General features: G+C 48.0%; 1 protein-coding gene across 2 annotated transcripts in view; it reads right to left on the bottom strand.

Annotated features, from left to right (window-relative positions):
• Positions 1 to 22,265, bottom strand: part of MRPS9 (mitochondrial ribosomal protein S9) — a 209,466-nt gene that overhangs the window by 160,144 nt on the left and 27,057 nt on the right. For both annotated transcript variants that reach the window (XM_033949660.1, XM_033949659.1), the window contains exon 2: positions 1,336 to 1,515. In XM_033949660.1, coding sequence (XP_033805551.1) covers positions 1,336 to 1,515 — 180 coding nt within the window. The remainder of the gene's footprint in view (positions 1 to 1,335; positions 1,516 to 22,265) is intronic.

Raw genomic sequence — 22,265 nt, 5'->3', positions numbered from 1 at the left:
ATGGCACATACTTGTATTTGCACTACTTCTAAATGTTCACAAAGCATCATCTGAGGAGTAGGGATGCTGTTATGACATATATGTATTTTTCATAAAATTTACACTGTCTTTGGAACAGGCTTACATTTGTGTGTGTGAATTTTCTTGCTATTGGAGTTGTTAGGAGTGGCTATTTTATTAAAAGCACATAGGCATTTATGTTGCCTTTATATACCGTGTTTCTTCGAAAATAAGACCAACCCCCAAAATAAGCCCTAGTTGAAGCACTGGATTCGCAGGCAGCAGCACTTCCCCCCACCCCCTCCCACCGCTGACCCTTCCATCTCTCCCTCCCCATGCCGACCACGAGACAGACATACCATTACCTTCTTCCAAATGGCAGCGTCGTGACAGCAATCTAAACGGGCTGCTTCGTGCCTTCTCCCGCCAGGGCATTTCTCTGCCGCATCACTGATGATGTCCTCAGCAACACCCCGGCGGCAGAAGGCCCGCAGCAGCTTGTTTAGATTGCTGCTGCGACGCTGCCATTTGGAAGAAGGTAATGGTATGTCGGTCTCGTGGTCGACATGGGGAGGAAGAGATGGCAGGGGAGGGAAAGCTGGAAGGGTCGCCAAGAATAGAAAGATGCTGTGGGTTTGTGATTGGGCATTGTGTCTCCGAAAATAAGACCTAGTGGGTTTTTTGGACCCAAAATTAATATAAGACAGTGTCTTATATTCGGGGAAACCCGGTAGTAGGATGGCAATAGGCATCCTGATATAAGTTGTTAATTTTGTAAGTTTTATATTGAAATGTACTTGCTGTAACACCGCATTGGGTGAATCTCTTTAAAAAGGTGGTTAATAAATAAATCTCAATAAATAAAATGACCACCCCCCTATAATACTAGCCAGAAATTTAGACCCATATGAAAATTTAACAAAAATGTGAGCCAAGTTCTACCAGCTAAGCACATTACGTATTTTGCATTCTTTTCTGCCATGACAGGTGAAAGCCTGCTGTGTGAGGCAGCAAATTAAATTTAACGTAAAAGCTTTCTCAAGGCAGAAAGAGCTCAGTGACATGTCCTCCAGCCTCTGATCAGAGAGTCAAACCTTTAGCAGATAAACAAAAAATGACTATGCTTGATCTAGGACTTAGGCAATGCTGTACCGTGCCATCTGACCTGACTAGCAATGGCAGATGAATACATTTCCGATTGTGCTGCAGTGTTCAACCCCGCTTCGACAGGTTGATTAAAATTCAGAGAGCCGAGGGGCTCATGCTGAAGTAAAATGCTTTCAATATCTGAGGCTAAAGAATAAATTACTTCTGCAACAGAGCAACTGCACTTACATCAATATCCTCTTGGGTAAAAGTTTCTGGATCTTCTCCCATCATGTTGGCTAAATGTCGCTTTCCTATGTTGAACTCTTCAATCTGGTTTTTAATAAAAGCTTCCGTGTACTTCTCAGGTACTGAGTCTACCACTTTCTTCCTTCGTGCTGCTGCACTGGTACATATTAGTCTTAAAACCTAGGCCAATAATAAGAGAGAAGCAGGTTATATTTTAATCAGTTTTTTCGAAGTTTTGCTCTGAAATCATTTGCTCACTCATTTAAGGCTAGAAACATCTTTTCAAACTTCAAGAAAGGTATTCAGTCCTACTTAGTTTTAGAGGTTATAGGCTGCCTTCCTTGCGATTTCTGTTTTACAATGCAGGACCATCCTGGGCAGTTGGTTATCTGAGGCAGAGAGTTTTTTATATGGATTATAGAACTTTTTCTCTTCCCTCTCACTTTCCTTTCCTCCTAAGACTTATCTTAATCCTATATAATAAAAGGTTAGTGGCGCATGCGCTTTTAAAAAAGCGTGATTACTGCGGCCGTGGTGTGTGATCCGTGGCCGTGTTCCATTTTAGAACCCGGCCAATGATCACTCTGGCCACTCCCCTCCTCCTGCCCTCACCAACCCGAAGCAAGCTGGACCATACCTTCCGCCCTTGCTCACCGCTGCTGTCGCTGCCGCTGATCCTTCTCTTTGGGGCAGCCTGCGATCGTGGCCGGTTTTGGCGGGCCTCTTGGGCCGCTTTCCGGCCTCGGTGGCACGTTCCCTCTGATGCATGGGATCGCGTCGGGGGGGAGCGTGCTTCCGGTTTGGGGAGCGGCCTGTGAAGTTCGCTGGGGCTGGCCACCATGATCGCGGCCTGCTTTGAAGAGGAGTAGGCTTGAAGACGCCGGGATGGAGGGAGGGTAAGCAGGGGGATTAATTCAGGGGGCCAGAGGGAGAGGGAAAGGGGCCATGGAGAGATAGGGAGAGGGAAAGGGGGCTGCTTTGGGGGGGAGGTGTTCTGGGGACAGACAGTTTTACTCTGGGGGGAAGACAAAGGGCCATGGAGAGACAGGGAGAGGGAAAGGAGGCTGCTTTGGGGGAGGGGTGTGCTGGGGGGAGACAGAAGGAGCCATGGAGAGATAGGGAGAGGGAAAGGGGGCTGCTTTGGGGGGGAGGTGTGCTGGGGACAGACAGTTTTACTCTGGGGGCAAGACAGAAGGAGCCATGGAGAGACAGGGAGAAGGAAAGGGGGCTGCTTTGGGGGAGGGGTGTGCTGGGAGGAGACAGAAGGGGCCATGGAGAGAAAGGGAAAAGGGGCTGCTTTGGGTGGGAGGTGTGTGCTGGGGCAGACAGCTTTTCTCGGGGGGGGGGGGGGGGAGGCAGAAGGACACAGACAGCGGCCAAGGAGAGAGAAATAAAGAAACACAGACAGACACTCTATTCTAGCACCCGTTAATGTAACGGGCTTAAAGACTATTATAAACCATCAAGATGGTTCTTTCAGTTGGCTACAAAAGGGATGATGGGCAGTCCTAAAATACAAGTTAAATATGTTCTGAAAACCCAGTCTTGAGATGAGAGAGCAAAGGACCTCTTTTGCTAAGATGAAGTAGGTTTCTACCACAGCTTAGTAAAATGGGAAGGGGGGGGGAATTTAACACTGCACTGACAGAAATAAAGCTGTTTTGTTTTTTTCTAATAATCCATAGGCATCTGAAGGATGGGTTGTTTTTTTTAATTCATCTCAGAAATCTGAGGAGCTTTTTCATATAGCTACCAAATTACACACAATTTCCTGGCAAACAGAATACAAAGCCACTGGTCATTCGGTATGGCATATATATATTTTTTATACAAACTCCAGGCTAAGATTAATTTACCCCCCATTGTAACTTTACACTTCCACTGTAGACCAACTACTAAGCATAGTATTCTCATTATAAAAATTATTTCCTGCAAGCGCAATAGATTGATTGCTACTACAGGGTATATGCATAAGATGCTCTGAATAACTAGATTTCAATTTTACTGGAAGCCAAGGGCCATAGGCCTCCTCGTGTAATGAAAGAGATGCTTCGTTCCATATGGTAAATGATCCCTAACAAGTGTAGAGATCTTGGAATCTTGCAGTACGGGTGTCTGCACTGAATAACAGAGGCCCTACAAGAAGCAGTGTAATTTGGACTTTACAATGACATCACTAGTTGCTGGTTAGGGCAGTTACTCTGTTGACCTGTCCAGCACTAAACGGATTCTAGAAAGCAAGAGTAGCCCCTGTGTTCAGTATTCTAATCAAGGGAGATCACTATTGGAGATACATGAAACCCTGTGCAAAATTCAAATCTCTCTCTCTGTTTGCCTCCCTGCCTCTAAACACAAATGTGAAGGGAAATCCCTCCAGCCTAGAGCCATAGCCAATTAAGCCAATATAGGTGGCTGTGTACAGCTTAAACTAATTACCCAAATCAAGAAAGCCTGCAAATAGACATCTAGTAGAAGATACATAGTCAAAAGCTGTTTAGACTCTGTACTGTACTTGGGCCAACAGAAATGGTGAACTTACTGCACCTACTCTAAGGAGCAGGGAAGAAGTAGGGCTTATTGTATAACTCCATCTAGTTGCCCAGGATCTTTCAAACCTACACTTAGGTCCTATTTCAACATCCAGAGGCTGAGAACTATAAAGGAACCACTTAGAGCAAGCAGTCTCGTGGGAACACTTCAACCCAGTCATGTAACTTTAGGGTTACCATGGCTCCAGAAAAATGAGACATCCGAGTCTTACTTGCATTGTTTCAATGGAAGTAAAACCGGGATGTCTCAATTTGTCCTCCTTTTTCTGGAGCCATTTGGTAACCCTATGTAACTTGCTTCAGAACTTCAGGAACCCCAAGTCTCCCAGCCATGCTAATCTCAAAGACTATATGCCAGTTCTCTTTACACCCACTTCCTATTAACTGACCATCTCCACATAACTTTCTCAGTGTATTACATATTCTCATCAGGAGGAATAATTGGTAGGCAAAAACTAGTCACTAGAAACTTTGTATATAGTTTTGCCTGTGGTCTCTGCCTATGAGACTGTAGCAGCTATTTGATAACAAGACAAGCAAAGATACTTATTGTAGCAGGTGTTCTCCAAGAACAGCAGGCATATATTTTAATGAGGGTGACATCATCCAAGGAACCCAATACAGATTCTACCAAGTGCACTGCCACTTTAAATTTATTTGGCAGCGCTCATACAGAGCATGTGCCAGTACCTTCCTGCCTGACAGTGGCCCATGGGAACATCAGTTCAGTAAAAAGCTAAGACAACAACTAAGGAATTTGGTCAGTTTGTAAGAATATATGCCTGCTTGTCCTCAGAAAAAGCAAAGATACTTACCTGTAGCAGCTGTTCTCTGAGGAAAAGCAAGCACATATTCTCATATGTGGGACTTCCAAGCTGTCAAGATCATGACTCTGGATAAGGATAATGAATGTATAAACATGAGCCTGGCAAAACGTTCCATAGCATGTATCTCAAAAGGGAGCACGGCCATAAGAGGGACATGAGAGTGTCAGGGCATTCCAAAAAGTTAAGAAGATAAGAATAGCCATACTGGGTCAGACCAATGGTCCATCTAGCTCAGTTTCCTGTTTCCACCAGTGGCTAATCCAGGTCACAAGTACCTGACAAATACCTAAATAGTAGCAACATTCCATGATATTGATCCAGGGCAATCAGTGGTTTCCCCAATGTCTATCTCAATAGCAGACTATGGACTTTGGAACGTGTCCAAACCTTTCTTAAACCTAGATATGCTAACTGCTATTACATTACATTACATTACATTAGTGATTTCTATTCCGCTTGTGCCTTGCGGTTCTAAGCGGATTACCACATCCTCTGGCAATGGGTGTCTCCTTTGTACTTTTTGAACGGATGAAAAATCGATTCACTCTTACCCACTCAGGAACTTATCGATTCTATACCTCTCAGGATTTTGTAGACTTCAATCATATCCCCCCCCCCAAACAAACACACAAGCATCCTTAGCCATTTCTTTTCTAAGCTGAAGAGCTCCAACCTCTTTAGTCTTTTCTCATATGAGAGGAATTTCACTTTCATCCTCTTTATCATTTTGGTCACTCTTCTTTGAATTTTTTCTAATTCTGCTATATCTTTTTTTAGATACAGTGACTAGAGCTGTGTGTAGTATTCAGTGTAAGGTCACACTATGGAGCAATATAGAGGCATTATAATATTCTTGGTCTCATTTATATCTCTTTCCTAATAGTTCCTATCATCCTGTTTGCTTTTTTGGCTGCTACCACACACTGGGCAGAAGATTTCAGCATATTATCTACGATGACACCTAGATCTTTTTCTTGGATGCTGACCCCTAAGGTGGACCCTAGCATAAGATAAGTATGATTAGGATTATTCTTCCAATGTGCATCACTTTGCATTTGTCCACATTAAATTTCATCTGTCATTTGAATGCCCAGTCTTCCAATTTCCTAAGGTCAGTCTGCAGTCTGTATGCATTTTAATAACTTTGAACAGTTTAGTGTCATCTGCAAACTTAATCATCTCACTCATTCCAATTCCAGATCATTTATAAATAGGCTAAATAGCACCAGTCCCAGTACAGACCCCTGAGGCACTCCACTATTTACCCTCCTCCATTGAGAAGAATGGCCAAGTAACCCTACCCTTTGTCTTCTATCCAATAACCAATTCCTAATCCACAACAAAATATTGCCTCCTATCCCATGACTCTTTAATTTTCTCAGGATCCTCTCATGAGGAACTTTGTTGAAAGCTTTCTGAAAATCTAGATACACTACATCAACTGGCTCTCCTTTATCCACATGTTTATTCACACCTTCAAAGAAATGCAGCAAACTGGTTAGGCAAGACCTCCTTTGGCTGAACCTATGCTGACTCTGTCTCATTAAACCACAATCTAAAGCAGGGGTGCCCACACTTTTTGGGCTTGCAAGCTACTTTTAAAATGACCAAGTCAAAATGATCTACCAACAATAAAATTTTAAAAAAACACAACGCACACTGTACGCATAGAAAATGTTAATTATCATTCCTATTCCAGGGTTTTTCAAAGAGGTCAAAGCAGATGACTCTATGCACTATCACCTCAGTAACAACCATACAAAAATAGACAAATATACCCCCTTCCCTTTTTACTAAACCACAATAGCAGTTTTTAGAGCGCAGGGAGCTGCGCTGAATGCCCAGCGCTGCTCTCGACGCTCATAGGCTCCCTGCGCTAAAAAACTCTATTGCAGTTTAGTAAAAGGGGACCTTAGTGTAAAATATAGACAGCAGATATAAATTCAGACACATTTTGATCACTAAATTTAAAATAAAATCATTTTTCCTACCTTGTCTGGTGATTTCATGAGTCTCTGGTTGCACTTTCTTCTTCTGACTGTGCATCCAATCTTTCTTCCCTTTTAGCCTGTATGCTTCCTCTCCTCCACACCTCATTCCCTCCCCCAACTTTACCTTCCTCTCTCCCTGCCCTTTCTTTCTCTCTGCCTCCCTTTCCTTTTTTTCTGTTTCTCTTCTTTCCTTCTGTCTGTCTCCCTGCCTGCCCTTTTTCTTTCTTTCTCCCTGCCCTCCCCCAAGACACTGCCACTGCGATCGGGGACCAGGACCCAAACTGCCACCAATAACAAGGCCGAAAGCCGACGCCAATAACATGCCCAAAAGCTGACGCCGCCCCAACCTCTCCCTGCTTCGGCCGACCAGCATCGCGAGGAGCTGTTGGGGGAAATGCTGCTGGGTCCTGCCTTCGCGGAATCAGAAAGTAGGCAGGACCCGGCAGCAAGAAGAGGAAATGCTTCACTAACATGTCTCCCGCCTTAGCCCGTAGCGAACGCTTGCTTCAGGGCTCTCAACATGTGCGTGCCGGCTTCCCTTCTTTCCCCCCCCCCCGGACATAACTTCCGGTTTCGGAGGGAAGAGAAGGGAAGCCGGCACGCACACGTTAGAGCCACGGAGCATAAGTTCGCTACGGGCTGAAATCTCCAAGCCGGTTTTTTTTAATGTTCAGCAGCGGCGGCAGCAGCAGATGACAGCTGGGCGGACCGCCCAGCTAAAAGGCCCTAGAGAGAACACTGGAGAGGAAGGCTGATCGGCCCGGTAGATCAGGATGGCAACACGAGTCTATCACGGAGCCCGGGTTGGGTTCCGCGATCGACTCGCGTTGTCTTCCTGAGCTACTGGTCGATCGCGATCGACGTGTTGGGCACCCCTGATCTAAAGGAATTAAAGAAGATAAAGATGTGTACGATGTGGATACTTAAAATTGTCTATTTGTAAGAAATGAGGTAAACCACGATAAAACTGTTTCATTTATTCCAATAGACTTCAATTGCAAAAGCAATAAAGAATGATTGAACAGATCAAATGCTGACGAGAGGTCCAAAGATAACAAAAGAATTATTTTCCCAACCTCATAACCTACTATCATATCCAAGTCCCACTTCTCTTTCGTGCACAAAAGTTCTTCACTCCCTAAACTGTACCGTTCTCTCGGGTTTTTGCAGCCCAAATGCATGATCTTACATTTCTTAGCATTACATCTTAGCTGCCAAATTTCAGACCGTTCTTCAAGCTTCACTAGGTCTTTCCTCAACTTATTCACACCATCAGAGGTGTCTACTCTATTGCAGATTTTGATATCATCCACAAAGAGGCAAATCTTACCTGACAGCCCTTCAGCAATATCGCTTACAAAAAATGATAAAACTAACAGGCCCAAGAACTGAACCTTGAGGCACTCCACTGGCTAACATCCCTTTCCTCAGAGAGATCTCCATTGATCATTATTCTTAGTCGCCTTTCACTCAACCAGTTTCTGACCTAGTTCGTCATTTTAGGGCCCTTCCCGAGGGCACTCAGTTTATATCCATGCATATTCATTGTGGATATCCTGAAAACCTGACTGGCATGAAGGTACTCCAGGAGCAACTTGGGAGACATTACCATAATTGACTTCTCAGATCTAGGGCTGGCCCTACTTTATTTTTAATAAACACTTTGCCCTGTTTTTGAACCTTACTTATGCAAATAAAGCACAGTTACTTACCGTAACAGGTGTTATCCAGGGACAGCAGGCATATATTCTCACATGTGGGTGACGTCATCTACGGAGCCCCGAAGCGGAAGCATTTTCAAGCAAACTTGATTGAAGATTTAAGTTTGCTCTGCTGCTCCACGCATGCGTGCCTTCCTGCTCCACTAGGGGGCGCATCCCCTCGTGGTCTCCAGTTCACTTAACTAGCAAAGAAGCCAACCTCGGGGAGGTGGGCGGGTTGTGAGAATATATGCCTGCTGTCCCTGGATAACACCTGTTACGGTAAGTAACTGTGCTTTATCCCAGGACAAGCAGGCATGATATTCTCACATGTGGGTGACCTCCAAGCTAACTGAAAAGGGATGGAGAGAAGTTGGCAATTTAAGCAAATAGATTTCGCAAAACCGATTGGCCGAACCGGTCATCGCTCCTGGACAGTGAGTCCAGACAGTAGTGGGAGGTGAAAGTATGAACCGAAGACCACGTGGCAGCCTTGCATATTTCCTCGATAGGTGTGGACCTGAGGAACGCTACGGAGGCTGCCATTGCTCGGACCTTGTGTCCCGTTACTCGACCATGCAGCGCGAGACCAGCCTGAGCGTAGCAGAAGGAGATGCAATCGGCCAACCAGTTGGACAAGGTGCGCTTGGAGACTGGGTGACCTAACCGGTTTGGGTCGAAGGACAAAAACAATTGTGGGACTTTCCGATGTGACTGAGTGCGTTGGAGGTAGAAGGCCAGCGCTCTCTTACAGTCAAGAGTGTGGAGCGCCACCTCTCCGGGATGAGAGTGGGGCTTGGGAAAAAACACAGGCAAGACAATGGACTGATTGAGGTGAAAATCAGATACTACTTTAGGCAAGAACTTTGGATGAGTGCGGAGTACCACCTTGTCGTGATGGAATACCGTGAAGGGTGGGTCCGCTACCAGAGCCTGTAACTCACTAACCCGCCGAGCGGAAGTGAGCGCAAGCAGGAAAATTACCTTCCAAGTGAGGAATTTTGGATGGCATTTGTCTAGGGGCTCAAATGGAGGTTTCATTAGTTGAGCCAGAACCACGTTGAGGTCCCAAACCACCGGAGGAGGTTTGAGAGGAGGGTGGACATTCAGGAGACCCTTCATGAAGCGAGAGACCAAGGGATGGAGCGAGAGGGCTTTCCCTTCCAGGGGCTAGTGAAAGGCCGCAATCGCACTGAGGTGTACTCGAATGGAGTTGGTCTTTAGGCCGGAGTGAGATAATTGAAGTAAATAGTCAAGGACCAAAGGGACGGGGACCGACACCAGGTCCTGACTGTGGGAGGAGCACCAGGTTGAGAATCTGGTCCACTTTTGGGAGTAGCAGGTTCTCGTCGAGGTTTTTCTAGAGGCTTCCAGTATCTCCTTGACTGATTGAGACACGGGGAGAGAAGTCAGGGGGAAAGAAACCAAGCATTCAGATGAAGAGATTGAAGATTGGGATGTAACAGCGAACTCTGACCCTGTGATAGTAGAGAGGGAAACCGAGACAGAGGCAGTGGATCTCTGACACTGAGTTGAAGTAGGAGGGAAAACCAGGGCTGGCGTGGCCAGCGAGGAGCAATCAGGATCAGGGTGGCTTGTACTGTTTTCAGGTGGACAAGTGTCCGCAGGATCAGAGGAAACGGTGGAAACGTGTACAGGAACCTTCCCTCCCAGTCGAGGAGGAAGGCGTCGGCCTCGAGCCGGTCCGGGGAGTACATCCGGGAGCAGAAGAGAGGCAGTTTGTGATTGTGGGGGGATGCGAACAGATCTATTTGTGGTGTCCCCCACTGTTCGAACACCTGTCGTAAGGTCTGAGAGTGCAGTGACCACTCGTGTGGCTGGAGGAGGCGGCTGAGTCTGTCCGCCAGACAGTTTTGTTCTCCTTGTATGTACACCGCTCGAAGGAAGGTGTTGTTGGAGATTGCCCATTTCCAGAGGCGCAGAGCTTCCTGGCAGAGGGGCCAAGACCCTGTTCCCCCTTGTTTGTTTACGTAGTACATTGCTACCTGGTTGTCGGTTCGGATGAGAACCACCCGGTCGTGGAGCAGATGTTGAAAAGTTACAGCTGCGAGATAGATGGCCCGAAGCTCTAGCACGTTGATGTGGCAGCGACGGTCCTCTGCTGACCACATCCCTTGATTGCGTAGGCCATCCAGATGGGCTCCCCAAGCGTACTCCGATGAGTCCGTGGTGAGGACCTTGTTGTGTGGGGGAGGGGGGGCGAGGAAGAGCAAACCTTTGGAAAGATTTGAAGAGTCGGCCCACCAGCGGAGCGATCGTTGCAAGGAAGGAGTCACTGTCACGGGGCGATCGATCGAGTCCCGATCTTGACGCCATTGAGAGGCTAGGTTCCATTGAGGGATTCTCAGGTGGAGACGGGCGAATGGTGTGACGTGGACGGTGGAGGCCATGTGGCCTAGTAGAGTCATCATCTGTCGAGCTGATACCGAGGGTAGTAGTGAGATCTTTCGACTCAGAATTACTAACGCCTCTAGACGTGGAGGGGGGAGGAAGGAACCAGCGTTCCCGCTAAGCTGCGCTGGGGTGCGCTGGCGCACAAAATATCACCTCGCAGCGCACAAGTTTCTCGTCACAGCGCACACAGTGTAGAGCACAGTTCTTCAACCGCCGGTCCGCAAACAAAATCTTGCCGGTCCGCGAAGGATTCGGTCCCCGCCGCAACGAAAGGCCGGCGTCAGCTGACTTGCAACTTCCTGTTGCAGTCGCTGTGCCGGGACTCCTGCCTTCGCCGGGACTCCTGCCTTCCACCGCGTTTGCCTCCTGCCTTGTCTCCGCACCTCCAGACCAGCAGCGGCAGCTGTGTATGCTTTTAACTTCGGCACAGAGCTGCCCCTAATCAATAGTTTAGCGCGGTTTCATAAGGCAGCCTCGGGGCCTTTGCTAGGCCGGCCCACATCGCATCATCGAAGCGGGCCGGCTATCAAAGGCCCCGAGGCTGCCTCATGAAACCGCGCTAAACTATTGATTAGGGGCAGCTCTGTGCCGAAGTTAAAAGCATACAGAGCTGCCGCTGCTGGTCTGAACTCTTGGGCCGCTGAAGGAGGGCAAAAAGCAGCTGTCCTGGAGGTTTCCCTTCCTCTCGCCTTTACAGGTTCCTTTTTTCCACCTTTTTTTTTTTTCCTTCAAACGGCAACGGGCCCCAGCATCGACATCAATCAAGTAAGTTCCACTGTCAATCAAGCGGTTCTGCTCGGCCAAAGCTTCCCCTGTGACATGAGCCACCCTCAGGGGAAAGAAAGTGACCCACAAAGGTGAGGGGAAGGGGGGCAGATGATGGAAGTTGGGGGGGGGGGAGAGAGAGAGAGAAGGGGCAGATGATGGAATGGAGGAGATGAGAGAGAGAGAGAAGGGGACAGAGGATGGAAGTGAGAAGAAGGGAGAGAGAGCAGAAGGCAGATGGATGTCAGTTGAGAAGGGAGAGCAGATGCTGAATGGAAGTGGGGAAAGAACACATACTGGATGGAAGGAGGAGATAAATAAAGGGGGAAGAAAATAGTAAGATAATGGAGGGGTGAGGGGAAGGGGTGACAAGCTGTGTGTAGACACAGTGAAAAGAGGGAAACGGGACTAAATAGTAAGAAAGAATTTAATTTAGATGGAGGCAGAAAATAGAGAAGGAAGACCAGAGAAGAAAAGGGAAGAGAGAGCAGAGAATGATCAGATCTGAGTGGAGGAAATGAGAAGAGAGATATGCTAAAAACCACAGGGGGGAGGGAAGGATAGAGATGCCAGACCATGAGGGGAACAGAAGGAAGATGATGGATGCTAGACCAAATTGGGGGGTGGGGGGGGGGGGGCAGGAGGAGAGATGGCAGGGAAAGACAGACAGTGAATGGAAAGGGCAGATGCTGGACTGAAGAGACAGAGAAGGTTATCATGCTGCTGTACCGGGCCATGGTACGCCCTCACCTGGAGTACTGCGTCCAGCACTGGTACTTTAAGAAGGACACGGTACTACTCGAAAGGATCCAGAGAAGAGCAACTAAAATGGTTAAGGGGCTGGAGGAGTTGCCGTACAGCGAAAGATTAGAGAAACTGGGCCTCTTCTCCCTTGAGCAGAGGAGATTGAGAGGGGACATGATAGAAACATTCAAGGTACTGAAGGGAATAGACTTAGTAGCTAAGGCAGGGAGAACGAGAGGGCACTCTCTAAAGTTGAAAGGGGATAGATTCCATACAAACGTAAGGAAGTTCTGTGGTAGAAAGCAACATATTTATTTGGCTCATAACTTGCTGGCGCCCGATATTTTTAGCTCACAGTGAAAAAAGTTTGCTCACAACACCCGCCCGCTTAGAGGGAACACTGGAAGGAACGGAGGCGAACCGTGTCCAGCGTGGCCCCGATGAACTGCAGAGACTGCGAGGGGCTCAGTTGGGATTTTGGGAAGTTTACCTCGAACCCCAGACTCTGTAGGTAGATAATAGTCTGTTGGGTCGCTGAGATAACCCCTTCCCTGGACGGGGCTTTGATCAGCCAGTCGTCCAGGTAGGGGAATACCTGAAGGCCCTGGGAGCGTAAGGCAGCTGCGACCACCACGAGGCATTTGGTAAAGACCCGGGGTGACGATGCTAGGCCGAAGGGGAGGACTCGGTATTGTAGGTACAGGTCCCCTACTTGGAAACGCAAGAACTTGCGGTGAGCGGAGTGCACTGGAACATGTGTGTACGCCTCCTTCAGATCGAGGGAGCAGAGCCAATCGCCTTTCTCGATCAGGGGGTAGAGGGTCGGTAGGGAAAGCATCCAAAATTTTTCCCGTACCAGAAATTTGTTGAGTCGGCTCAAGTCTAGTATTGGGCGTAGGTCTCCTGTTTTCTTCGGTACCAGGAAGTAACGGGAGTAGAAGCCCTTCCCCTGTTGGTCGGGGGGAACCTCCTCCACCGCTCGCAGGCGAAGCAGATCTCAAGCTTCTGAGAGGAGTAGTGGTAGCAGCGTTCGGTTGGGAGGGCACTTCCCTGGGGGGCTGTCTGGGGGAATGGCTCGAAAGTTGAGAGAGTATCCTGATGAGATCACGCCAAGGACCCATGCGTCCGACGTGAGTTGTTTCCAGTGAGGGTAAAAAGCTCTGAGGCGGCCCCCGATAGGTAGGGAGCCTGGAACTCTGGCGGAGGGGGTCAGTCCCCTTCCGCGTATCCTGTCAAAAGGACGGGGATGGTTTGGTAGTTGCAGACGGTTGGGATTTGGGTGGGGCCCGGTGGTGGGTTTGCGGACGCCTGGGCGGAGGCCGGGAGAAGGCAGGAGTGGATTTTTGCGGGTAGCGGCGCGGAGGGGCCCTGAATGACCTGGACGCGGGCGGTTTTGGCTTTTGCCGGACAAGGGAGGCAAATGAGCGTTCGTGTTCAGAGAGGCGTTTTGTAGCCGCCTCGATAGTATCGTCAAACAGCTCTTTTCCCACGCAGGGGAGGTTAGCCAACCGGTCCTGTAAGTTGGGGTCCATGTCGACCAGGCGCAGCCAAGCTAGTCGGCGCATGGCGATAGCAAAGGCTGCCTCTCTGGAGGAGAGTTCGAAGCCATCGTAGGCCGCGTGGAATAGATGGAGGCGTAGGTTGGAGAGGGACTCTACAAGCAGGCTAAACGCTCCTTGGCGGGAGGCTGGTAAGTCAGTCTCAAAGGCTCTCAGTAGTCCGATGAGGTGTTTGAGGTAGGATGTGAAGGTGAAAGTGTAGCTTTGCACCCTAGAGGCCATCATCGCATTTTGATATAGTCTCCTGCCGAACTTGTCCAGGGTTCGGCCTTTCCGACCTGGGGGGACCGTAGCTGAGACCCAGGAGGGGTGAGCCTTTTTCAGGGACGATTCTACCAACAGCGACTGGTGGGAGAGCTGTGGTTGTTCAAACCCCGGGTAGGGTACCGTACGGTACTTGGCCTCCATTTTGGAGGGGACAACTGTGACCATATAGGGGGTCTCCAGGTTCCTGAAGAAAGCCTGTTGGAGTACCGGATTAGGCGGTAAGCGAAGGGACTCTCTGGGCAGTGATGGCATGTCCAGCTCCGCTAGGTACTCCTTTGAGTATCTGGAGTCGGACTGGAGGTCTAAGTCCAAAGCGTGGCCCATGTCCTGGACAAAGCGAGTGAAGAATGGGCGGGATGTTCCCGAGGCCCCGTGTGGGGTCGGTGAACGAGACATCCGTCGGGTGGAGAAGGACGGGGAGGCTTCCCTCGAGTATCGAGGTTCCCGCTCCGATCCACGTTCCGAGACCGGGGAAGCGCTGTGAAAGTGTTCCGGGGTCGGGGATCTCCGACGTCTCGAGGAGCCCCTCGGAGACGATGCTAGGGTTCGGGGTACCGATCGATGTCGAATCGGTGACCTCGACCCGGACTCCCTCGGTGAGAGCCTGACACCTCGGATTGGAGCCCCGGTCCGAGGGGGAGTTCGGAAGATGCGCGGGTTGGAGAGTGATAACTTCGCCACCCTGAGCGGTCCCGTACGAGGTGTAGGGGAACGGCCTCGTAGAGTGGGGGAACTCCGGGCCTTCTTGGAGGTATGGCGGTTCGAGGTTTCTGTCGGTTTAGCACGACGTTTTGCCCTGTGGCGGTCTGTGGAGGGAGAGCGCCTCGGGTGCCTCGGCGAGGAGTCAGAGGAGGATGAGATGCGGCGGAGCTTGCGCACTTTTCCCCGAGGTGGCTCGACACGAGGCTCAGGCTGGTCTGGCACATGCGGGGTCGAGGTCGAGGCCGGTTGTAGATGGGCCATTGCAGCGGACAGCTCCGACGAGATCATTGCTCGGAGTAGGTCCTGGAAGACAGGCACGGACAGCATCGAAGGCATGTCCATTGCCTCGGTGCACTCCACCGGGGGCGACCTCGTATCAGAGTATTCCCGTGTGGTGGAGGCACGGCCCGAAGGCTTGGAGGGCTTCGCCGGGGCTGTAAGCATGGGGCTTCCGCCATGCGTCGCCGGTGTCCCCGAGGTTGGTTTCTTTGCTGGTAAGGAACCTGAAGAGGGAAGAGGGGACTTACCCGGAGCCGAGGTTTTCTGTTGTCCCGAGGACTTCGGGGTCGAGTCTCGAGGCGATGCCGAGGTATTCGGGGCCGAGGTCAAGGCCGGGGCCAGGGCCGAGGCCGGGGCCGACCTCGAGGCCGAGGTAGAGGGTTGGTCTGGGGCGAAAAGATCCGCCATGTGGGCTTTCCTTTGACGGAGGGCCCGGTTCTGGAAAGTAGCGCACTGGGGGCAGGAGTCGGTTGGATGAGCGGCCCCCAGGCAAAGGATGCACCGGCGATGCGGGTCTGTGATGGAAAGAAGCCGCTCTCACCGGGTGCACTTTTTAAAGCCGGTCAAAGGCCGGGACATAGAATCGAAAGTGGCCGCGGCTCAAGTAGCCACGCGGCCCATGGGGACCCAGAAGCCTCCGGGTCGGTGAAAAATGAAGCAGGAATCAAGTTAAAAAAGAAAAATTCTCGCACAGCGACTTAATCGAGAAAAAACAAGAAAAAAATCGCGGTGCTAGAAGGCAGTTGGGGCAGAGCCTGAAAAAACACGACTTCTAGGCTCAGCGGAAAATTTTGAACTGGAGACCACAAGGGGATGCGCCCCCTAGTGGAGCAGGAAGGCACGCATGCGTGGAGCAGCAGAGCAAACTTAAATCTTCAATCAAGTTTGCTTGAAAATGCTTCCGCATCGGGGCTCCGTAGATGACGTCACCCACATGTGAGAATATCATGCCTGCTTGTCCTGGGATAAAGCACTGCAGCGAGACTCTTCACCCTCGTGTCCCTTCACATTCCCCATGGGCTGCCTTTGTTTGCATCTTCCTCCAATCTCTCTTCTTTCAGTGTCATACAATTCCCCTCTCCTTGAGCTATTTGGTCTATGCAAAAAGATATCTTCTGTCATTTTACTAAACTTGGCCAGATAAGGCTTTTATCATATAATTAATTCTTAGCAAAATAATATATTATATGATACGTAAGAGAAAGTGGGTAGTGCAAGTCTGGTATGTCTACTTTATACTCACCCAGTGTGATACATGGCAATAGGGGAATCCAGGCCCCAGCAGCCTAAAGGGCTATACAACAGTAGCATTCAGCAGGGCAGCTGGTGTTCATTCCCACCTCCCACCCCATGCTTATACACCTCCCCAAGCACTATCCACCAATGCAGCCCTACCTTCCACAAAACTCCAGATCAAGATGTATTGCTTGTAAGGGGTTCCACAGGATACCTTCTGCATGGGACATGCATAAGAGAAAGGGAGGCAAGTAAACAAACTGCATGTACATCTCACCCTCTAGATTTCTCACTATTCAATTATGGGCTTTATACTAGTCATTAATAAGATAACATATGACATCTTAAATCTACAGAAAAGTATATTATAAAATGTTCAGCACAATAAGTATACTAAAACCATCAGCAAATGCCATAAACAGGTCACCAATCTAGCATCGTGATTTAATCTACCTCACTCTCAATACACAGGAAAAATTATCAGAATCTATTAAACAAGCCACTCTCAAAAAACCAGTTGGATGCCAACCCTCCTCTCTCTCAATAACATTAACTATAGAAAGCACAGATCTGTCCATCATCTCTTGTTTTTCTGCTATTCTTTTATCACTCTTCTTTTTCCGCTTTTTTTAATCCACCTTCCTTTTTGCCTGCCTTTCCTTCTGCAGTTCTTGTCTTCTGATCTCAGGAAGGTTGATTGGTCCAATCTGAGGTCCAGCACTTCCATCTTTCTCTTTTTGACCTTTCACAAAGGCTAACTCAATTGCAGGAATCTTTTCTCTGCTGTAGCCAAAGAGTATACACAGGCAGTACTACACCCCACATCAGTACAACTCTATTTCACATTTGCAGGTATGTCCATCAGTGTAACAAGCTTGGTGATTAAATTTGCGGACGATACAAAGTTATTCAGAGTAGTAAAGACACAGGGGAATTGCGAAGATCTGCAACGTTACATAATCAGGCTCGAGGAATGGGCATCGACATGGCAGATAAGTGTAAAGTGATGCATGTCGGTAACAAAAATCTCCTGCACGAATACAGGATGTCCAGGGCGGTACTTGGAGAGACCTCCCAGGAAAGGGACTTGGGAGTTCTGATCGACAAGTCGATGAAGCCGTCCACGCAATGTGCAGCGGCGGCGATAAGGGCGAACAGAATGCTAGGAATGATAGAGAAGGGAATCACAAACAGATCAGAGAAGGTTATCATGCCACTGTACCGGGCCATGGTGCGCCCTCACCTGGAGTACTGCGTACAGCACTGGTCGCCGCACATGAAGAAGGACACAATACTACTCGAAAGGGTCTAGAGAAGAGCGACTAAGATGGTTAAGGGGTTGGAGGAGCTGCCGTACAGCAAAAGATTAGAGAAACTGGGCCTCTTCTCCCTTGAACAGAGGAGATTGAGAGGGGACATGATCGAAACATTCAAGGTACTGAATGGGATAGACTTAGTAGATAAGGACAGGTTGTTCACCCTCTCCAAGGTAGGGAGAACGAGAGGGCACTCTCTAAAGTTGAAAGGGGATAGATTCCGTACAAATGTAAGGAAGTTCTTCTTCACCCAGAGAGTAGTAGAAAACTGGAACACTCTTCTGGAGTCTGTCATAGGGGAAAACATCCTCCAGGGATTCAAGACAAAGTTAGACAAGTTCCTGCTGAACAAGAACATGCGCTGGTAGGGCTAGTCTCAGTTAGGGCGCTGGTCTTTGACCATAGGGCCGCCGTGTGAGCGGACTGTTGGGCATGATGGACCACTGGTCTAACCCAGCAGCGGGAATTCTTATGTTCTTCATAAATCTTTCTACACCAGTTTTGCTCTGCCCACAGAAACTTTGCTGGATGGATTTCAACACAGATTTCAACTTTGCTTTAATCTTAACATGGCTGTTTATAACAGTACCACCAAATTTTGGATTTGCTTTGTACCACTGAGTAATCCAGTCATTAGGTCATTGACCAGTTCAGATACAACTCATATCTAATGAGATTCCTGACAGTTGGTAGCTCAGCTACAGGTAGTTTCTCTGCCTGATCACACCAAATGATGTAAATAAATCCAAACTTGCAGTCTCGTTTTTCTTTTGGACATTTTCAATCTTAAATTATCGCTACAACGACACTAGATTGAAAATCTGTGAATGAGAAAATGAAACTAATGTGTTGGTGTCATTATGAGTAAATAAGTAAGATAAATTGATAATTGAGGCACAAAAAGCATTAATATGCAATGCAAAACACATATCAGAGCACTTAAACAAATTTCAGTAATTTGTGTATTTTTGCATAATTTCCTAGAAATTCCAGGTAGGTAAACAGCATATTACACAAAATCTAAAGCTAGTTGATTTTCCACATGAAATTGTACCATTTTTCACTAGTGCTTTTAAAATTATGACATCTCCAAAACTGATACACCCTACTGCTGTGTGCTAATCACATAGTTAGTGAGTGAGCACTTAACTGCCTATACATTAAGGGCTCCTTTTACTAAGGGGAGCTAGCATTTCTAGCACACGCACAAGATTAGCGCGTGCTATAGTGCGTGCTAGCTGAAAAATTACTGCCTGCTTAAAAGGTGGTAGCGGCTAGCGCGCGCGTGCTAAAACCGATAGCGCACCTTTGTAAAAGGAGCCCTATGTGTTGGCATCATGTACTAACGGCCACACTAATTTTCCTATTAGCATGTGGTCATTATTGCCCAAAATAAAAAATTGGCCATTTCCCAGCAGTACTCAGTGGCCTTAATGCAAGGGAAAGACTCAAGCTGGGGGTAGCGCAGGCCAGAGAAAAAGGTATAGAATGCTTTGAAGACATTTGCATCTGAACAGTGACCAAAAAAAATGATTTCTGAGAGTGCAATGCCGTGCACCACAAGGAAGAGCTGAAAGCTGTCTGCTTATATGTTAGTACACACACAGGTACGAGACCAGACAATCTAAAACAAAAGGGAAAAAATAAGCACCTAACTCCAATTTAACCATTATGTACTTTTGTTATTTTATTTCCATTACTAAAATAACTCAATAGCATACATTTATCAGAAACTGTCTTTTATGCAGTCAGTTTTCTTTCACCAAGCCTATCATTAGGGCTGGATGTTTTCCATGAAAAAGTGGCACTTTCAACAGAGCGAATTGCTCTATTTCATAAGGCAATGCAGCAAATTTACAGGAGAGCAGAAAATAATGGAAATATTGTACTTCCTAGTTCTGGCACCTTTATAAGAAAAATAAAAGTTTGCATTATTATTAAAGGGATAAATTTTGTGTATGAATGCATGAAAAATTAAGGAGTGAAAACTATAATTTTATCATTTATCTGTGCAAAAAGCATAGTTACTTACCGTAACAGGTGTTATCCAAGGACAGCAGGCAGCTATTCTCACATATGGGTGATGTCATCGACAGAGCCCCGATGTGGAAGTCTCGCAAGCAGGGAGAGGGAGATAGGAAGGCTGTAGAAGCTCCGGAGCATGACACCGACCCCGGCCAGGATGATTTCTTTTTCAGGCTGCTGCTGCCACTGCCACCCCCCACCCAAAATGACAAAAACAGCCTAATGCCCGCGTCGGCATCTTTGACGTCGGGGAGAGGAAGGCTGATAGGCCCGGTAGATCGGGACGGCAACACGAGTCTATCACGGATCCCGGGATGGGCTCTGCGATCGACTCACGTTGCCTTCCTGAGCTACCGGTCGATCGCGATCGACATGTTGGGCACCCCTGCTGTAGGGGTACTCCAGCCTGGGCATAGTAGAAGGAGATACAAGCAGCCATCCAGTTGGAGATGGTACGCTTAGAGATAGGATGATCCAACTTATTTGGATCGAAGGAATCAAAAAGTTGAAGAGCAGTTCTGTGTGGTTTGGTGCGTTCCAAATAGAAGGCCAAAGCACGTTTACAGTCCAGAGTATGAAGAGCTGATTCTCCAGGATGAGAATGAGGCTTTGGAAAGAACACTAAAAGAACAATGGATTGGTTGAGATGAAATTCCGAAACCACTTTAGGTAGGAATTTACGCTGAGTACGTAGAACCACCTTGTCATGATGGCACACAGTGAAAGGTGGATCAGCAACTAAAGCTTGCAGCTCACTGACTCTTCGAGCAGAAGTGAGGGCAATGAGAAACACCACTTTCCAAGTGAGATACTTCAGATGAGCCGTAGACATTGGTTCAAATGGAGGCTTCATCAATTGAGCAATAACAACATTGAGGTCCCAAACCACTGGAGGCGGTTTGAGGGGAGGTTTGACATTGAAAAGTCCTTTTATGAATCTGGAAACCACCGGATGAGCAGAAAGGGGTTTTCCTTCAATAGGCTGATGGAAAGCAGCAATTGCACTAAGATGGACTCGGATCGATGTAGACTTGAGGCCAGAGGTGGATAAGTGCAAAAGGTAGTCTAAAAGAGGAATGTTGAGGCTCCTTATTGTGAGAAAAACACCACATAGAAAATCTAGTCCATTTTTGGTGATAGCATTGTCTAGTGGTAGGTTTCCTAGAAGCCTCTAAAATGTCTCTTACAGATTGAGAAAACTGAAGAGGAGTTATTTTGAGAGGTACCAAGCTGTCAGGTGTAGAAACTGCAGGTTGAGATGAAGCAGAGATCCCTGACTCTATGTAAGCAGAGATGAAAAAACTGGTAGAAGGTAGGGCTCCCTGCTGCTGAGTTGAAGTAAAAGGGAGTATCAAGGTTGTCTCGGCCACCGAGGAGCAATCAGAATCATGGTGGCATGGAGGTTCTTTAACTTGACAAGAGTCTTGAGAATGAGAGGGAATGGAGGGAATGCATGCAGGAAGAGATTCGTCCAACCCAGAAGAAAAGCATCTGCCTCGAGGCGATGAGGAGAATAGATCCTGGAGCAGAACTGAGGCAGTTTGTGGTTGTGGGGAGCTGCAAAGAGATCTATCTGAGGCGTTCCCCACTGTGAAAAAATGTGATGAAGAGGCGAGGAATGGAGTGTCCATTGATGAGGTTGCAGAAGATGACTCAAGTTGTCCGCCAAGCAATTTTTCGCCCCTTGGATGTAGACAGCTTTGAGGAAGGTGTTGTGGCAGATTGCCATTCCCAAACCTTCAGAGCTTCTTGACAAAGGGAGAAAGATTCCGTCCCTCCCTGTTTGTTGACATAGTACATGGCGACTTGGTTGTCCGTCCGAATGAGGACTACCTGATCTTGAAGAAGATGTTGAAAAGCTTTGAGAGCCTTGAAAATTGCTCTGAGTTCCAACAGATTGATGAGACACTGACGATCCGTACTGGTTCAGTGGCCTTGAGTACGGAGACCATCTAGATGAGCACCCCAAGCATAGGTCGAGGAATCTGTTGTGAGGACCTTCTGATGAGGGGGCGTTTGAAACAGCAAGCCTCTGGAAGAGAGTATCCACCAGCGGAGAGACTGTCTCAATGAAGGAGTGACTGCAATGTGTCGAGAAAGTTGGTCGCAAACCTGCGTCCACTGAGATGCCAGGGTCCACTGAGGAATTCTGAGGTGAAGTTTGGCAAAAGGAGTCACGTGTACTGTGGAGGCCATGTGACCCAGGAGTACCATCATGTGTCTTGCTGATTTGGAGGAGCAGGAAGACACTGTATGATAGAGTTGAAAGAGGATTTACAGACATTGTTGCGGAAGGAATGCTGAGTTGGATAGTATCCAGAACAGCTCCGATGAATTGTAGATTCAGAGAGGGTTGAAGTTGGGATTTGGGAAAGTTGATTTTGAATCCCAAACTCTTTAGGAACCACATAGTCCGTTGGGTCGCTACAATAACCCCTTGAGACGTTGAATCTTTGATGAGCCAGTCGTCCAGGTAGGGAAAATCCTGAAGACCATGGTTTCTGAGAGCTGCAGCTACCACTACCAGGCACTTGGTGAACATTCTGGGAGATGAA

The sequence above is a fragment of the Geotrypetes seraphini genome, chromosome 6, assembly GCF_902459505.1.
Source record: "Geotrypetes seraphini chromosome 6, aGeoSer1.1, whole genome shotgun sequence".
In the NCBI taxonomy this organism is placed as follows: domain Eukaryota; kingdom Metazoa; phylum Chordata; class Amphibia; order Gymnophiona; family Dermophiidae; genus Geotrypetes; species Geotrypetes seraphini.
This window is presented reverse-complemented; position numbering and strand designations above follow the sequence as displayed.